Source organism: Thalassophryne amazonica, chromosome 10 (assembly GCF_902500255.1).
Source record: "Thalassophryne amazonica chromosome 10, fThaAma1.1, whole genome shotgun sequence".
Classification (NCBI taxonomy): domain Eukaryota; kingdom Metazoa; phylum Chordata; class Actinopteri; order Batrachoidiformes; family Batrachoididae; genus Thalassophryne; species Thalassophryne amazonica.
In genome coordinates, this window is record NC_047112.1 from 48,942,446 (window position 1) to 48,960,980 (window position 18,535).

An 18,535-nucleotide genomic window follows, 5' to 3' on the forward strand; every position below is an offset into this window, starting at 1 on the left:
AGTCAGTCACTGGATCAGCAAAATGTTTGTTAACTATGGCACAATTGTATCCATTAACATGCACAATGACCACAACACAAAGTAAAGAGAAACAGGCCTATCAAGTTGCTTGTGAAACCTTGTTGCTACTGGCAGGGTCCTGGTGGCCACAAAGGACATTCATTCTTTTTCAGGATCACACATGAATCAGTGGCAAACAAAGTGCTAAAGTCTCCGAGCTCCCTTTCTAGCCATGTTTACTTGAATTGCATCAACCTGTATGAAAATTTACATAACATATCCTCCTGACTACCAGGATATCTAGATATGTGTCCTGGTAGTCAGGAGCATATTGCATTTTAATAAGTCCATGTCCATACTTTCTCATTTATGCCTTGTGAGATCCCTTTTGCCTTATAAACTGTTAATCGCATTTGAACATGAATTGGAATGTCAGTTTGATATACAGTAGTGTTCAGAATAATAGTAGTGCTATGTGACTAAAAAGATTAATCCAGGTTTTGAGTATACTTCTTATTGTTACATGGGAAACAAGGTACCAGTAGATCCTCACATATTCCAACAAGACCAAGCATTCATGATATGCACACTCTTAAGGCTATGAAATTGGGCCATTAGTTAAAAAAAAAAAAAAAAAAAGTAGAAAAGGGGGTGTTCACAATAATAGTAGTGTGGCATTCAGTCAGTGAGTTTGTCAATTTTGTGGAACAAACAGGTGTGAATCAGGTGTCCCCTATTTAAGAATGAAGCCAGCACCTGTTGAACATGCTTTTCTCTTTGAAAGCCTGAGGAAAATGGGATGTTGAAGACATTGTTCAGAAGAACAGCGTAGTTTGATTAAAAAGTTGATTGGAGAGGGGAAAACCTATACACAGGTGCAAAAAATTATAGGCTGTTCATCTACAATGATCTCCAATGCTTTAAAATGGACAAAAAAAAAAAAAAAAACGCTTGGAAGAAAACGGAAAACAACCATTAAAATGGATAGAAGAATAACCAGAATGGCAAAGGCTCACCCATTGATCAGCTCCAGGATGATCAAAGACAGTCTGGAGTTACCTGTAAGTGCTGTGACAGAAGACGCCTGTGTGAAGCTAATTTATTTGCAAGAATCCCCCGCAAAGTCCCTCTGTTAAATAAAAGACATGCGCAGAAGAGGTTACAATTTGCCAAAGAATACATCAACTGGCCTAAAGAGAAATGGAGGAATATTTTGTGGACTGATGAGAGTAAAATTGTTCTTTTTGGGTCCAAGGGCTGCAGACAGTTTGTGAGATGACCCCCAAACTCTGAATTCAAGCCACAGTTCACAGTGAAGAATGGTGGTGCAAGCATCATGATATGGGCATGTTTCTACTACTATGGTGTTGGACCTATATATCGCATACCAGGTGTCATGGATCAGTTTGGATAGGTCAGAATACTTGAAGAGGTCATGTTGCCTTATGCTGAAGAGGACATGCCCTTGAAATGGGTGTTTCAACAAGACAATGACCCCAAGCGCACTAGTAAACGAGCAAAATCTTGGTTCCAAACCAACAAAATGAATGCCTCGCAGATGTGAAGAAATCATGAAAAACTGTGGTTATACAACTAAATACTAGGTTAGTGATTCACAGGATTGCTAAAAAAGCAGTTTGAACATAATAGTTTTGAGTTTGTAGCGTCAACAGCAGATGCTACTATTATTGTGAACACCCCCTTGTCTACTTTTTTTTTTTTACTAATAGCCCAATTTCATAGCCTTAAGAGTGTGCATATCATGAATGCTTTGTCTTGTTGGATTTGTGAGAATTTACTAGTTGAACTGTTTGGGTTTAATCCATATTCTGGATTAATTTTAATAATGACAAAAAAAGATGACCAAAAAAATTAAAACATATTGCCATATTAGGCCTGAAAGAAGTTTCTGTTGGAAGTACTTTAAATATAGGATTAGCAGGTTAGGTGAATTGTAAACTTTATCATTGTCCAGGTCTCCCTTGTACAATCCCAGTTCCAGTGAAGTTGAGACGTTGTGTAAAATGTAAATAAAAACAATACAATGATTTGCAAATCCTCTTTAGCCTATATTCAATTAAATACACCACAAAGACAACATATTTAATGTTCAAACTGATGAACTTTATTGTTTTTGTGCAAATATTTGCTCATTTTGAAATGGATGCCTGCTACATGTTTCAAAATAGCTGGGACAGTGGTATGTTTACCACTGTGTTACATCACCTTTCCTTCTCACAACACTCTAAGTGTTTGGGAACTGAGGACACTAATTGTTGAAGCTTTATAGGTGGAATTCTTTCCCATTCTTGCTTCATGTAAGGCTTCAGTTCAACAGTCCAGGGTCTCCGTTGTCGTATTTTGCTCTTCGTAATGCGCCACACATTTTCAATGGGCGACAGGTCTGAACTGCAGGCAGGCCAGTTTAGTACCCGCACTCTTTTACTATGAAGCCACGCTTTTGTAACACATGCAGAATGTGGCTTGGCATTGTCTTGCTGAAATAAGCAGGGACGTCCCTGAAAGACGTTGCTTGGATGGCAGCATGTGTTGCTCCAAAACCTGGATGTACCTTTCAGCATTGATGGTGCCATCACAGATGTGTAAGTTGCCCATGCCATGGGCACTAACACATCCCCATACTATCACAGATGCTGGCTTTTGAACTTTGCGCTGGTAACAATCTGGATGCTGTTTTTTTCTTTTGTCCAGAGAACATGATGTCCATGATTTTCAAAAACAATTTGAAACTTGGACTCATCAGACCACAGCACACGTTTCCACTTTGTGTCTGCCCATTTGAAATGAGCTCGGGCCCAGAGAAGGTGGCAGTGTTTCTGGATGTTGTTGATGTATGGCTTTCACTTTGTATGGTAGAGTTTTAACTTGCACTTCTAAATGTAGCGACGAACTGTATTAACTGACAATGGTTTTCTGAAGTGTTCCTGAGCCCAGGCACTAAGACCCTTTACACTATGATGTCAGGTTTTTAAAGGGCATAGAGAATCAAAATCATCTTTTTCATGTTTTTGGTGTTAGTTCAGAGTCTCCCTGCTGTGGGGAATACACACGAAGTCCCAGCAAAAGAACCTCCATTTCAAGTATTTCTCCTTTTTTGAATTGCCCCTAGAAAACAGGCCAATCTGTTTTTGAGAGAAAAGTTACGTCACTTTTTCACCAATAGCCCCCCCCCCCCCCCACACACACACACACACAGCCACACCCACCCCCTTTCACACACGCCCCTTCGAAATTAATTATTAATAAGGTTGTGCCCACCCATTCCTACCACTGGAAGAGGAGCAATGGCGAGCTACAGGTGTGCCTTCCCAGGCTGTCATAGCGGACTACGATCTTTACATATTCTTCCCACGGAAAGCAATGTATGCAATCAATGGCTTTTATTCATTTTTAACCGCATCCCCAGTACATACAACCGCCGACTATTTCTTTGCTCTGCGCATTTCACGGAGGACTGTTTCACAAACCTTGCACAATTTCGAGCTGGCTTCAGTCGGCATTTAATATTCAGTAGAGGGTTAGTTCCGACTTTGCGACAGAATCAACCCCAGCAATCAGTACAGCCTGTAAGTATCACATTTTCTTTTGTTTTTAAATTTATTTCGGATCTTTTTTTTTTTTTTTACTATCATTATTATTTTGTGACTGGACTTTATGTCACAGTCAGCCTCTGGCTGACTTCATGTTGGTGGGCGAGGAACAAGATTTATCACTCAACAGCAATGTTGAAACGTGATCTGTTAAATAAGGTAGTGAGGATTACTGTCGTCTTGTTTTCGCTACAACGTGCTCAACTTTTGTTCAGAATCAGCTTCTTATCACTGGTAACGACGCGGAATTCCTCTCACTCAAACCCGCAGCTTCAAACCGTCGTCCACAGACTTCAATAGCGACACAAGTGCAGCAAAACGAGACGAGTCATTGGATAAATGCTGGGCTTTGTCCCGCCCATCAGAGGTTCTGCGTGTCTGGGGGTCTATGGGGCAGTGGTCTGGCCTCGGCTGGCCCGGACGCCCAGCTTCTGCATGATGATTGGATGATCTGTCTGAGGCTGAATCCATTTTTGATTTACAGTGAAATGAGCGAATCAGCGATCATTTTCATTCTGTTCTGAGTTGAACCGGAGACTTTCCTAATCCTCCTAGCGGCATTTTCAGTGAGAGCAAGGCAGCCAATCAAACAACGGCAACCGATCAGCGCCAACACCTGCGTGCATTTCATAATGAGGTTGCCAAATAAGCTCCGAAACGACGCCATTAAAAGCAAACGAGGCATTCTAAACCCAGCATAGTAACATAGCTGTTTCAGAGAGCTTTTTAGGAAGGTTCTGAGCCATTACAGACCCAACCAATTTTTTTTGGGCTACATATCACATCACAGAACAAGGATTAATGCCCCATTCAACCTCTATCACCTTTAATGCAGTGCCGCCTGACGAATCGAAGGTCACGGGCATTCAGTGTTGGTTTTTGGCCTTGCTGCTTACCTGTAGGAAGTTCTCCAGATTCTCTGAATCTTCTGATTATATTATGCACTGTAGATGATGGAATCCCTAAATTCCTTGCAATTGAACATTGAGAAACATTGTTCTTAAACTGTTGGACTATTTTTTCACATAGTTGTTCACGAAGTGGTGATCCTTGCTCCATCTTTGCTTGTGAACGGCTGAGCCTTTTGGGGATGCACCTTTTATACCCATTCATGACATTCACCTGTTTCCAGTTAGGTGTTCTTTGAGCATTCATCAACTTTCCCAGTCTTTTGTTGCCCCGTCCCAACTTTTTTGAAATGTGTTGCAGGCATCCATTTCAAATGAGCAAATATTTGCACAAAAACAATAAAGTTTATCACTTTGAACATTAAATATCTTGTCTTTGTGGTGTATTCAATTGAATATAGGTTGAAGAGGATTTGCAAATCATTATTCTGTTTTTATTTACATTTTACACAATGTCCCAACTTCATTGGAATTGTAAAAGAGATCTTGATGTGAATGGGACTAACCTGGTTAAATAAAGATTAAATTAAAGTGGGAGGGGGAAGTGTTGGCTTTTTAAATACTTAAACGATACTGGACTTGAAGGGATTTAGTACTGCTATAATGGAGTGATGCAGAAGGTGACAGCAATGCAACAACAAGGATGCCGGCTGCTATTAAATGCCACAGAAGGAAAGGGTACATTTGGTTTGTCACAGAAGAGCATTTTGAGGTCGGAGCGCATTTCTGCATTCACAAAATGCCTCAAGAAACCAAAAAAAAAAATGCAGTATTGTTGCAAGTATTTACTTATTTGTTGTCAATCTGGGTAAATAATCAGACTAATCTTGTTTCCTCAGCGGAACATTCGCGAGACAAAAACAAATGTTTCAGCTCAGATGCTGTAGCATGGAAGAAGTGTTATGGAAAGCTAATTCCATGTTACAGTAAATGCATTGTACTGTGTTTTGCTTTGGGTTTAATTGATAATGATCTGTGTTGGAGCAGACCTTTTTACTACAGTATCGCACAACTGTAAACCCAAAACATCAACATGAAATTGTTTAACAATTTACCTCGGTCACACCCTGCACGTCTGTCGATGAGAGAGGGAAAGATGACCAGGACTCAGTCCAGTTCTTAGATTGACCTCGCCTTTAATACAGAGGATGAGCCAAAGTAACAATAAGAGTCTCTGGATTCACGCTTAAGTTGCCCTAGCAATCAGGCTCTGAGCAGGAACCCCATCTACCTCTCCCTGAACCCATATATGCGATGAGCTTCTGTCTAAACATTGTGTCACTACGCTAAGATGTATATATTCTTTCTTGATTGGTCCACTTCTCGTCCTGTGCGCAGTGCATTCTTCTGTGCTTGACGTGGTGTCCTTCAGGATAATTACCTCTAAAGGAGTTGTTTTGTGCATACATGTCTCATTCTGGCCACGGAATGTCTGACCCATTTATCAGTTTCCCACAGTATGTCTTCACAGTTTCTAAACTGTCGCACATCTTGTTTTTTCACACACACTCAGCAGGTGCACAGTAGTTACACAATAATAGCATTTACTGGCAGTTACAAAAGATCAATTTAGGTTATGCTCATATAATGCAAATACAATGCAAACCACTTAATACACAACAAACAGTGGATAATACAAAAAAACAGTACACCTTAGTAATAAAATGCATAAGTAGTTGACACATAAACTAGAAACATAGCACAATCAATAAACACGTGTTCTTTTGCATAATATCTTCTTCATCTGACAGTTTCTGACATTTTCTCCGTGTGTTATTTTGTGCTCCCTGTCGCTCATTGTTTTCACCTCCATGCATCTCCATTTTGCATTCCGCGCTTCGCATGCGCTTTACGGCACACTGTGCATGCATTGCGCACATAGTGAATTAAACGAAGCCTCGAAGCAGAGAATTTTGCCTCAAAGCATTTTAGTAATCGAATTATTTGAGGAATCGTTTCAGCCCTATGTGTGGCTACTGCAACTCGCCACATTTGTGGCTAGATGAATTTCTAGATTTAAAAAAAGAGGCTCTTACATATTAAAAAGTTTCTCTTCTGTTTTTACCTCATATGGACAACAGTCTGAAGCGCTAATATGTTGATGAAGTGTTTGTCTTTAATCACAATTCATAGAAAGTGATTAAAGTTGGATTCCAATGTGTATTATAGTATAATGAATGCCACCAGATTTTAATTAATAGCTGTTTTTATTGAATGTTATGATTTGTTATGATGTGTCATTATATGCAATCATGTATACAAATATTTTACACAATAAAATGAATTATGTGATCAGATGAGAGGCGCCTCGCTTGCGGGGGAGGGCGCTTGCAAACCACACATGCTGTGGGGTGAGCCGGCATTCTGGCACGCCACGTGTACTCACCACCAGCTCAAAAGTGATCATCTGCTGGCTGTTGTTGTGCTAATAGCACGAATGGCCACACATTTCTAAGTGCCAAGTGGGCGGTGTTAGATGTTTGTGTGTGTCACCTGGAATTTGGCCGACACCTGCCGCAAGAGGGATCGATGGGCGCTGATAGTTGTAGCAACAGGTGTACGAGGCGTTTGAGGCAGCTCCGATTTTACATGTATTGCATATGATTCCTGCTTCATGCACAGTTCGACCACATTCGTACTATGTGTGAAGGGGCCTTAAGGCATGTTCCTGAATTTGGTTGGTCTTCGTTGCTGAGGAAAATAAGATGCCATTCAAGAAAATTTACACACTGTAGTAAAAGTTTTGGAAGAGAACTTCAGTCCCCAGCAAAAATATTTACAGCAATGTGTAAATTGCTGTTCCCTAAGATAGTTTCCACACTGCTGTAAGCATTCCACCTCTTAGTTGAGGTTTCATTTAAAAGTGTATTCACACTAAAAGAAGTCCGAGAAAATTTTCAGCTGTTGAAGAATTGTATTAAGTCATCGTTTTCTTCAACTGCATAGTATGGAGAAAGAGGAGAATAAATACGGATGAGCTCTGCGTCATTGACACTCTGTTTTGTGTTGTCAGCTCTCCTTCCTTCCTCCAGTCCAACTCTGCTGAGTCAGTAGCCATGGGTTTGCTGAAGCAGTTTGAGGGTATGCAGCTTCCCGCCGCCTCCGAGCTCGACTGGCTGGTCCCAGAACAGGATGCTCCACAGAAGGTACACGTGTATATAGTAAAAAACATCCTCTTCAAACTTAGGAATCTGTAATGAAACCTTTAACTCATTTCAGAAATTTCACAGACTGAACAATTATTACATTAATCATAAGAATAATCAACAGATTAATCAGTAATGGAGAGTTTTCACCCCACACTGAACTTTCTTCTTTGCTGTCTCCTAGCTGCTGCCCATTCCAAACTCTCTGCCAATTTCACCTGATGATGGCGAACATGCAGACATCTACAAGCTGAGGATTCGTGTCCGAGGCAACCTGGAGTGGGCACCACCTCGACCACAGATCATTTTCAACATCCATCCCGCCCCCAAGTAAGTCCACTGCGCTTTTACCCTCCAGTTTCCTGTTTACTTTCTTACATTCAGTGATTCATATTTGTCATAGGAAGGGTTCAGCACCATCATCCCATTCACGCCATACATATAATTTTCTTGCATGATGCGCTTATCTGTCAGGAGGAAGTCTGTCGTGGCGAAGCAGAACTATCGCTGTGCTGGTTGTGGAATCCGGATTGATCCAGGTAATACTAACAGGGACAGGAATATTTCTACAGTGGGTTTAGGTCTGGAGACTGGCTAGGCCACTCCAGAACCTTGATATGCTTCTTACAGAACCACTCCTTGGTTATCCTGGCTGTGTGCTTCGGGTCATTGTCATGTTGGAAGACCCATCCACGACCCATCTTCAATGCTCTAACTGAGGGAAGGAGGTTGTTCCCCAAAATCTTGCAATGCATGGCCCGGTCATCCTCTCCTTAATACAGTGCAGTCGTCCTGTCCCATGTGCAGAAAAACACCCCCAAAGCATGATGCTTCCACCCCCATGCTTCACAGTAGGGACGGTGTTTTTGGGATGGTACTTAGCATTCTTCTTCCTCCAAACACGGCAAGTGGAATTAAGACCAAAAAGTTCTATTTTGGTCTCATCTGACCACATAACTTTCTCCCATGACTCCTCTGGATCATCCAAATGGTCATGGGCAAACTTAAGACGGGCCTGGACGTGTGCTGATTTAAGCAGGGGAACCTTCGTGCCATGCATGATTTTAACCCATGATGCCTTAGTGTATTACCCACAGTAACCTTGGAAACAGTGGTGCCATCTCTCTTCAGGTCATTGACCAGCTCCTCCCGTGCAGTTCTGGGCTGATTCCTCACCTTTCTTAGGATCATTGATAGGCCACGAGGTGGGATCTTGCATGGAGCCCCAGTCCGAGGGAGACTGACAGTCATGTTTAGCTTCTTCCATTTTCTAATAATTGCTCCAACAATTGATCTTTTTTCACCAAGCTGCTTGGTAGTTGCCCCGTAGCCCTTTCCAGCCTTGTGGAGGTCTACAATTTTATCTCTGGTGTCTTTGGACAGCTCTTTGGTCTTAGCCATGCTAGTAGTTGGAGTCTTACTGATTGTGTGGGATGGACAGGTGTCTTTATGCAGCTAACAACCTCAAATAGGTTCTTCTAATTTGGAATAATAAGTGGAGTGGAGGTCGACCTTTTAGAGGCGTACTAACAGGTCTTTGAGGGCCAGAATTTCTGCTGATTGGCAGGTGTTGAAATATTTATTTGCAGCAGTAACATGCAAATACATTTTTAAAAAAATCATACATTGTGATTTCTGGATTTTTTTTTTTTTTTTTTTTTTTTTGGATTATGTCTATCACAGTGGACATGCACCTAAGATGAAAATTTCAGATGCCTCCATGATTTCTAAGTGGGAGAACTTGCAAAATCGCAGGGTGTTCAAATACTTATTTTCCTCACTGTAGATACGTTCATGGGTGGTGAGTAATTATGCAGTGGAAATATCTCCCACGCCATGGTACAAGTCTTTGAACAAAAGCCACTCCAAACTTTGTATTAAGACATACGATTCAGAGCGCATTATGTTGTCACTCAAATGATGTCCAGTACAGAATTTTACTGCTGCTTTATCTGCTTCTCCCCACTACCCCACCCACCTCCTCAGACTACATTAAGCGACTACGCTACTGTGAGTACCTCGGTCGCTATTTCTGCCAGTGCTGTCACGAGAATGCCCAGGCGGTAGTTCCTGGGCGAGTGCTGAGGAAGTGGGACTTCAGCAAGTACTATGTGAGCAACTTTGCCCGGGACCTGCTGAGCAAAATCGCTGGAGACCCGCTGTTCAACCCCATGGACATCAACAGTGGCCTGTACAAGAAAATCAAAGCTCTGGAGACCGTCAGGGTGAGCAAACGAGCAGGCTGGGAAAATCAGTCAGTGTCCCTGTGAATTCTTTTTAAAATCTATTTTTAAAAAGAAAAAGCTGAGCGTGAAGCTAAGATGGAATTGCTTTTGTTGCTGCTCAAAATTTCTAAACTGTATGAAGCCAGAATGAATAACTGACAAACTACCCAAAAAATGGTGGTGAAAAAAGGCACTTCATGCCTTAATACTGGTACACATTTTTATGTGTTTGTATGTATGTGTGTGTGTGTGTGTGTGTGTGTGTGTGTGTGTGTGTGTATGTATATATCTATATAATATATATATATATCCCAAAATACTGTTGTCAGTTGTACAGCTGTGATATTTGTGAAGGTATTGAAACAACTTGACTTTACAATAACTCTCTTCTGTAGTTACATGAGATGCTGCAGAAGTGTTTAAGGCAGCTTGTATCTGTCGACAAATGCAAAGTGGAGAAATGAACGCTTCTTTACCTCACAGGGGCACGGAGTGTTAAACACTCAAACAAGTATCAAACATACAACCCCTGGCAAAAATTATGGAATCACCGGCCTCGGAGGATGTTTATTCAGTTGTTTAATTTTGTAGGAAAAAAGCAGATCACAGACATGACACAAAACTAAAGTCATTTCAAATGGCAACTATCTGGCTTTAAGAAACACTAAGAAATCAGAAAAAAAAAAATTGTGGCAGTCAGTAACGATTACTTTTTTAGACCAAGCAGAGGGAAAAAAATATGGAATCACCCTGTAAATTTTCATCCCCAAAACTAACACCTGCATCAAATCAGATCTGCTCGTTAGTCTGCATCTAAAAGGGAGTGATCACACCTTGGAGAGCTGTTGCACCAAGTGGACTGACATGAATCATGGCTCCAACACGAGAGATGTCAATTGAAACAAAGGAGAGGATTATCAAACTCTTAAGAGGGTAAATCATCACGCAATGTTGCAAAAGATGTTGGTTGTTCACAGTCAGCTGTGTCTAAACTCAACCCAACAACATGGGAAGGTTGTTAAAGGCAAATACGAGGTCTGTCAATAAAGTAACGGCCCTTTTTATTTTTTTCAAAAACTACCGTATTTTCCGGACTATAAGTCGCACCGGAGTATAAGTCGCACCAGCCACTTATCCATTATAAAGAAAAATAAACCATAAATAAGTTGCACTGGACTATAAGTCCCATGGACAAACAGGTATGTTAACATGAAAAGTTCAGATGATAATATTGTGACGCCTACCGTTTTCGGATGCATATTTCACCAGTCGCAACTTGTAATCTGCAGAGTATGATTTTCTTTTTGGTGGCATTTTTTCTGGCCTTCTCCATTGTCTTGTTAAGTTATCAGTAACATTGAAATTTTTATTTTTCTATGGTAGTCAGAAGTCGCAGGAACAGTCACACAAGCCTCGAGTGCCCTCTCATGAGCTGCATTTTACCTACCGATATGTTTGTATTTTGCGGACCACATTGAGAGCTGAACCATGCAGCACCTACCTGCGCAGCTCATGACCACCCAGCGGTGTCGATCCAGCTCCTTCCAAGTGCAGACGCTAATCCTCCGCCGTCGCTCAGTGCTCCCATGCAGCTCTCAGCGTCAACTCTGCTCACACTGATATCCAAGGGTTGAAGCTGTCTTGTTAGCCGTCCCGGAATAAACACCATGTTCGTCTGCTTCAAACGCTTTTCACAATCATCGACGCCAGCGCCTTCCAAGTGCACACGCTAATCCTCCGCCGTCGCTCACCCAGTGCTCCCACGCAGCTCTCAGCGTCAACTTAAACACTCTGCTCACACTGATATCCAACGGTTGAAGCTGTTCTGTTCGCCATGCCGGAATAACAGCAAGCACTGTGTTCGTCAGCTTCACACAGCTGTGGGTGAGGTGAGGAATACTCGTCCAACGTTCTGTTCTCTGATTAGTTATCGCGACCAGCGTGACCTATAGGATGGCCGCCATACTACAGTGCCCATGATGCACTGCCTTTCCTTTTCCGGTGGCCATTTTAAAACATAGATCGACTCTGTCACGTAAAATTGTTTTGTTACAGTAAATTAATTGAGATCCTACCGGTATATTTTTCATTTATAAGTCGCACCGGAGTATAGGTCGCACCCCCGGCCAAAACATGTAAAAAAGTGCGACTTATAGTCCGGAAAATACGGTATATGGATTTCATTCATATGTTTTTACGTCAGACATGCTTGAACCCTTGTGCGCATGCATGAGTTTTTCCACGCCTGTCAGTGATGTCATTCGCCTGTGAGCACTCCTTGTGGGAGGAGTCGTCCAGCCCATCGTCGGAATTCCTTTGTCTGAGAAGTTGCTGAGAGACTGGCGCTTTGTTTGATCAAAATTTTTTTCTAAACCTGTGAGGCACATTGAAGTGGACACGGTTCGAAAAATTAAGCTGGTTTTCGGTGAAAATTTTAACGGCTGATGAGAGATTTTGAGGTGATACTGTCGCTTTAAGGACTTCCCACGTAGCGGAACGTCGCGCAGCGCTCCCAGGCGTCGTCGTCAGCCTGTTTCAAGCTGAAAACCTCCACATTTCAGGCTCTATTGATCCAGGACGTCATGAGAGAACAGAGAAGTTTCAGAAGAAGTCAGTTTCAGCATTTTATCCGGATATTCCACTGTTAAAGGAGATTTTTTTAATGAAAGACGTGCGGACGGGTCCGCGCGTGGGACGCAGCCGGCGCGGTGCAGCGGCACAGGAAAAACACCTCTATGTTGATAACCATTTGTAAAATCCAGGCGGCTTTTGATGGCTTTCAGTGGAGTGAGTATCTGAGAAATTGTTTAACAGTTGGGCATGTTCCAACTTGTCCTTAAGGCTTCCAACAGAGGTGTTTTCCAATGAGATTTACAACCCCTGGCAAAGATTATGGAATCACCGGCCTCAGAGGATGTTCATTCAGTTGTTTAATTTTGTAGAAAAAAAGCAGATCACAGACATGACACAAAACTAAAGTCATTTCAAATGACAACTTTCTGGCTTTAAGAAACACTATAAGAAATTAAGAAAAAAAGATTGTGGCAGTCAGTAACGGTTACTTTTTTAGACCAAGGAGAGGAAAAAAATATGGAATCACCCTGTAAATTTTCATCCCCCAAATTAACACCTGCATCAAATCAGATCTGCTCATTGACATTGACCCTATGCCATGACATTGACCCTATGTGTCTTTTTGCAAGGAATGTTTTTGCAGTTTTTGCTCTATGGCAAGATGCATTATCATCTTGAAAAATGATTTCATCATTCCCAAACATCCTTTCAATTGTCCAAAATATCAACATAAACTTGTGCATTTATTGATGATGTAATGACAGCCATCTCCCCAGTGCCTTTACCTGACATGCAGCCCCATATCGTCAATGACTGTGGAAATTTACATGTTCTCTTCAGGCAGTCATCTTTATAAATCTCATTGGAAAGGCACCAAACAAAAGTTCCAGCATCATCACCTTGCCCAATGCAGATTCGAGATTCATCACTGAATATGACTTTCATCCAGTCATCCACAGTCCACAATTGCTTTTCCTTAGCCCATTGTAACCTTGTTTTTTTCTGTTTAGGTGTTAATGATGCCTTTCGTTTAGCTTTTCTGTATGTAAATCCCATTTCCTTTAGGCGGTTTCTTACAGTTCGGTCACAGACGTTGACTCCAGTTTCTTCCCATTCGTTCCTCATTTGTTTCGTTGTACATTTTTCGATTTTTGAGACATATTGCTTTAAGTTTTCTGTCTTGACGCTTTGTCTTCCTTGGTCTACCAGTATGTTTGCCTTTAACAACTTTCCCATGTTGTTTGTATTTGGTCCAGAGTTTAGACACAGCTGACTGTGAACAACCAACATCTTTTGCAACATTGCGTGATGATTTACTCTCTTTTAAGAGTTTGATAATCGTCTCCTTTGTTTCAATTGACATCTCTCGTGTTGGAGCCATGATTCATGTCAGTCCACTTGGTGCAACAGCTCTCCGAGGTGTGTTCACTCCTTTTTAGATGCAGACTAACGAGCAGATCTGATATGATGCAGGTGTTAGTTTTGGGGATGAAAATTTACAGGGTGATTCCATAATTTTTTCCTCAGAATTGAGTGATTCCATATTTTTTTCCCTCTGCTTGGTCTAAAAAAGTAACCGTTACTGACTGCCACAATCTTTTTTCTTGATTTCTTATAGTGTTTCTTAAAGCCAGAAAGTTGCCATTTGAAATGACTTTAGTTTTGTGTCATGTCTGTGATCTGCTTTTTTTCTACAAAATTAAACAACTGAATGAACATCCTCAGAGGCCGGTGATTCCATAATTTTTGCCAGGGGTTGTATAAAGATGACTGCCTGAAGAGAACATGTAAATTTCTACAGTCATTGATGATATGGGGCTGCATGTCAGGTAAAGGCACTGGGGAGATGGCTGTCATTACATCATCAATAAATGCACAAGTTTATGTTGATATTTTGGACACTTTTCTTATTCCATCAATTGAAAGGATGTTTGGGGATGATGAAATCATTTTTCAAGATGATAATGTATCTTGTCATAGAGCAAAAACTGTGAAAACATTCCTTGCAAAAAGACACACAGGGTCGATGTCATGGCCTGCAAATAGTTAGGATCCTAATCCAATTGAAAATCTTTGGAAGTTGAAGAAAATGGTCCATGACAAGGCTCCGACCTGCAAAGCTGATCTGGCAACAGCAATCACAGAAAGTTGGAGCCAGATTGATGAAGAGTACTGTTTGTCACTCATTATGTCCATGCCTCAGAGACTGCAAGCTGTTATAAAAGCCAGAGGCAACAAAATATTAGTGATGTGTTGGAGCGTTCTTTTGTTTTTCATGATGCCATAATTTTTTCCCTCTGCTTGGTCTAAAAAAGTAACCGTTACTGACTGCCACAATTTTTTTTTTCCTGATTTCTTAGTGTTTCTTAAAGCCAGAAAGTTGCCATTTGAAATGACTTTAGTTTTGTGTCATGTCTGTGATCTGCTTCTTTTCTACAAAATTAAACAACTGAATGAACATCCTCTGAGGCCGGTGATTCCATAATTTTTGCCAGGGGTTGTAGTAACGCTATAATGAGGAATTAAAGCTGAACTTCCCTCTAAGACATTCTCATGGATCATTATTCTTCCATCTGTTAACATGCTTTTCTTCAGAATAGCTTGGGACTCCCCCAAGCTAGCGGCGGTGCGACTCCTGTTGCAGCGGCTACCACACTTACATCGCTTCAATTTGGAAAATGTACTTTCAAGTTTAGTGCACATAAACAATGTCAAATGTATATGTGTTGTCTTAATTCTGATGTGTGCCATTAATACGGTAAACAAGTAATAATTGTGGATTAATTGCTGTTTGTCTGTGGAAATGTGAGTGTGGACGTAATCTTGTTGTTGTTGCACTTGTAATGACAGTGACAATAAATCTCATCCATCCATCCATCCATTCATCTGGATTTGTATTTTTGTGAACCTGTGTAAACATTTTTTTTTTTTTTTTTAAACCTTGTCTTCTTTAGGTTTTGAGGGTGCAGCTGTTTCACATGAAGAATCTTCTCAAGACCTGTCGCTTGGCTAAAGAGTATGTAATGCATTTTTTTTAAATTTTTTTTAGTTTCAGAATCCTCACGTAACAGATGGTCATTGCATTATATGACATCACAAATAATGGCCTAAAGTAGTTTCTTGATGTCTCCCCACCAAACACACTGCTTATGATCACTAATTATGTACATCAGGTTGTTGGAGTGCTTTGACAGCCTGCCAGGACACCTGACCGAGGACCTTTACCTCTTCTCCCTCAATGATCTTATTGCGGTGCGTAATGGCGAGCTGGCGCCTCGACTGAAGGAGCTGCTTAAAGTTGGTTCTATCCATGTAGCTGGCTGTATGGTAAATTAACCATTTCCATTTTTTTCATTTTTTTTTATTTATTTATAATTTATTTGTATGTTACTGCTGCAAATAAGTATTTCAACACCTATGAAAATCAATGTTAATATTTGGTACAGTAGCCTTTGTTTGCAATTACAGAGGTCAAATGTTTCCTGTAGTTTTTCACCAGGTTTGCACACACTGCAGCAGGAATTTTGGCCCATTCCTCCACACAGATCTTCTCTCGAACAGCCAGGATACTGGGCTGTCACTGAGAAACACAGAGTTTGAGCTCCCTCCAAAGATTTTCTATTGGGTTTAGGTCTGGAGACTGGCTAGGCCACTCCAGAACCTTGATATGCTTCTTACGGAGGCACTCCTTGGTTATCCTGGCTGTGTGCTTCGGGTCATTGTCATGTTGGAAGACCCATCCACGACCCATCTTCAATGCTCTAACTGAGGGAAGGAGGTTGTTCCCCAAAATCTCGCAATACATGGCCCCGGTCATCCTCTCCTTAATACAGTGCAGTCGTCCTGTCCTATGCGCAGAAAAACACCCCCAAAGCATGATGCTTCCACCCCCATGCTTCACAGTAGGGACAGTGTTTTTAGAATGGTACTCAGCATTCTTCTTCCTCCAAACACAGCGAGTGGAATTAAGACCAAAAAGTTCTATTTTGGTCTCATCTGACCACATAACTTTCTCCCATGACTCCTCTGGATCATCCAAATGGTCATGGGCAAACTTAAGACGGGCCTGGACGTGTGCTGATTTAAGCAGGGGAACCTTCCGTGCCATGCATGATTTTAACCCATGACGTCTTAGTGTATTACCCACAGTAACCTTAGAAACAGTGGTGCCATCTCTCTTCAGGTCATTGACCAGCTCCTCCCGTGCAGTTCTGGGCTGATTCCTCACCTTTCTTAGGATCATTGATACGCCACGAGGTGGGATCTTGCATGGAGCCCCAGTCCGAGGGAGACTGACAGTCATGTTTAGCTTCTTCCATTTTCTAATAATTGCTCCAACAATTGATCTTTTTTTCACCAAGCTGCTTGGCAGTTGCCCCGTAGCCCTTTCCAGCCTTGTGGAGGTCTACAATTTTGTCTCTGGCGTCTTTGGACAGCTCTTTGGTCTTAGCCAGGTTAGTAGTTGGAGTCTTACTGATTGTGTGGGATGGACAGGTGTCTTTATGCAGCTAATGACCTCAAATAGGTTCTTCTAATTTTTTTTTTCTTTTTTCTTAGATTATGTCTCTCACTGTGGACATGCACCTAAGATGAAAATTTCAGACCCATCCATGATTTCTAAGTGGGAAAACTTGCAAAATCGCAGGGTGTTCAAATACTTATTTTCCTCACTGTAAATACCTGATTTTGATGATGCGTATCCATGCTGGGACATTCAGACTCAGTTTTTCATGAAAACCTGTTTATCATGATGTCGTTTAGTAGTACAAGCAATAGATATGTCACGTCAACTGTTTATCAGCAGGAATGGAATATAGCATTCATAATCCTCTGTGCATTAAGCCTCATTTCCACCAAGCGGTCAGGGTTGATATGATATGGATCGCTAGTTTGTGCATTTACACACTCAGATTAAGCGGCGGGTACCAAAATAACCGACCTGTACTGTACCGCTTTTGGCGCCCTTTGCTTGGAGTGCCAGAATAATGGAATGGTAACAGAATGGTGGCATTAACCCACTGATTGGCTCATAGCAACATCGGAATGTGTCATAACACCTTCCGTGCTATACAGAATCCTGCCGAAAATATATGCACCATTTTAAATGTCCACACATTGAAGAATGTCAGAGAAAAGCAACCAAGCTTGATGAGACAAGTCCTCATGGTGATTGTGGAGGAACAACGATATGGCACACTGCCCATCTCGATGACGTGCATGTTGATGTCCATGTGCTTTACTGACCAAACAAAGGGCACTGATGGCAGTGGAAGGGCAAGCCAAGCCATGCTTAACTGTTCCGAAATGTACCGACCTGGACCACTTGGTGGAAAAGGGCTTAGTGTGTATGTACCTGCATCAATGAATCAAGGTTTTCTAAGAATGAGCCCTTCATATATACAGGTCTGTGGGAGTGGACCCCCTCGTGGGGGCCACCATGTGGATGTAGTAGCTTAAATGTTTTTAACATTTTGGGGCGCAGCCAGAAGATTGAAGGATAAAAGAAGAGGAATCGGTGTTTGCTCCTGTATACACCATCTGTTGGTTACTTGTGCAGGCTGACAAGTTTGAGAACCGTAATTTGTGTGTATAATGCAGTCTGCAACTTCACCACTAGATGACACTAAATCCTCCACACAGTTTCCTTATAGCCACCTGGCAGCTTTACAGTTTTATTGACATGCTCATGTTTGCTTTGTTTTTCTCCCAGCTGTGCCAGGCAAAGGGCTTTGTGTGTGAATTCTGTGGCAACGACAAAGACATCATCTTCCCCTTTCAACTAAGCAAGTGCCAGCGCTGTGAAGGTGAGCGCGCTCTGCTGATTACAGGCCTGGGGGGCTTAACAGCCGCTCCTCGTCCCTCCACAGCACTTCCCTGGAAAGACTGGAAGTTGTCCAACCCTCGTAAGCTGTCAAAGACCCTCTCCCAAGACAGAAGAGAGGGGGAGGGAGGAGAGGACGAGGGGATAAAGAGTGAGGAGGAGGAGGGTGTAGAAGAGTCGAGAAATATAACGGGAGCCCAATGTAAAATTGAGACAAGAGGGATATTCCAAGCTCTCACTCATGGACCAC

At 41.8% G+C, this 18,535-nt stretch overlaps 1 protein-coding gene across 3 annotated transcripts in view; it reads left to right on the top strand.

Moving 5' to 3' along the window:
• rubcn (rubicon autophagy regulator) overlaps positions 1-18,535 on the top strand; it is a 60,919-nt gene that overhangs the window by 39,583 nt on the left and 2,801 nt on the right. For all 3 annotated transcript variants that reach the window (XM_034179978.1, XM_034179977.1, XM_034179976.1), the window contains 7 exons: positions 7,533-7,665; positions 7,850-7,995; positions 8,140-8,204; positions 9,652-9,890; positions 15,419-15,480; positions 15,638-15,791; positions 18,175-18,268. In XM_034179978.1, the coding sequence (XP_034035869.1) occupies positions 7,533-7,665; positions 7,850-7,995; positions 8,140-8,204; positions 9,652-9,890; positions 15,419-15,480; positions 15,638-15,791; positions 18,175-18,268 (893 nt within the window). The remainder of the gene's footprint in view (positions 1-7,532; positions 7,666-7,849; positions 7,996-8,139; positions 8,205-9,651; positions 9,891-15,418; positions 15,481-15,637; positions 15,792-18,174; positions 18,269-18,535) is intronic.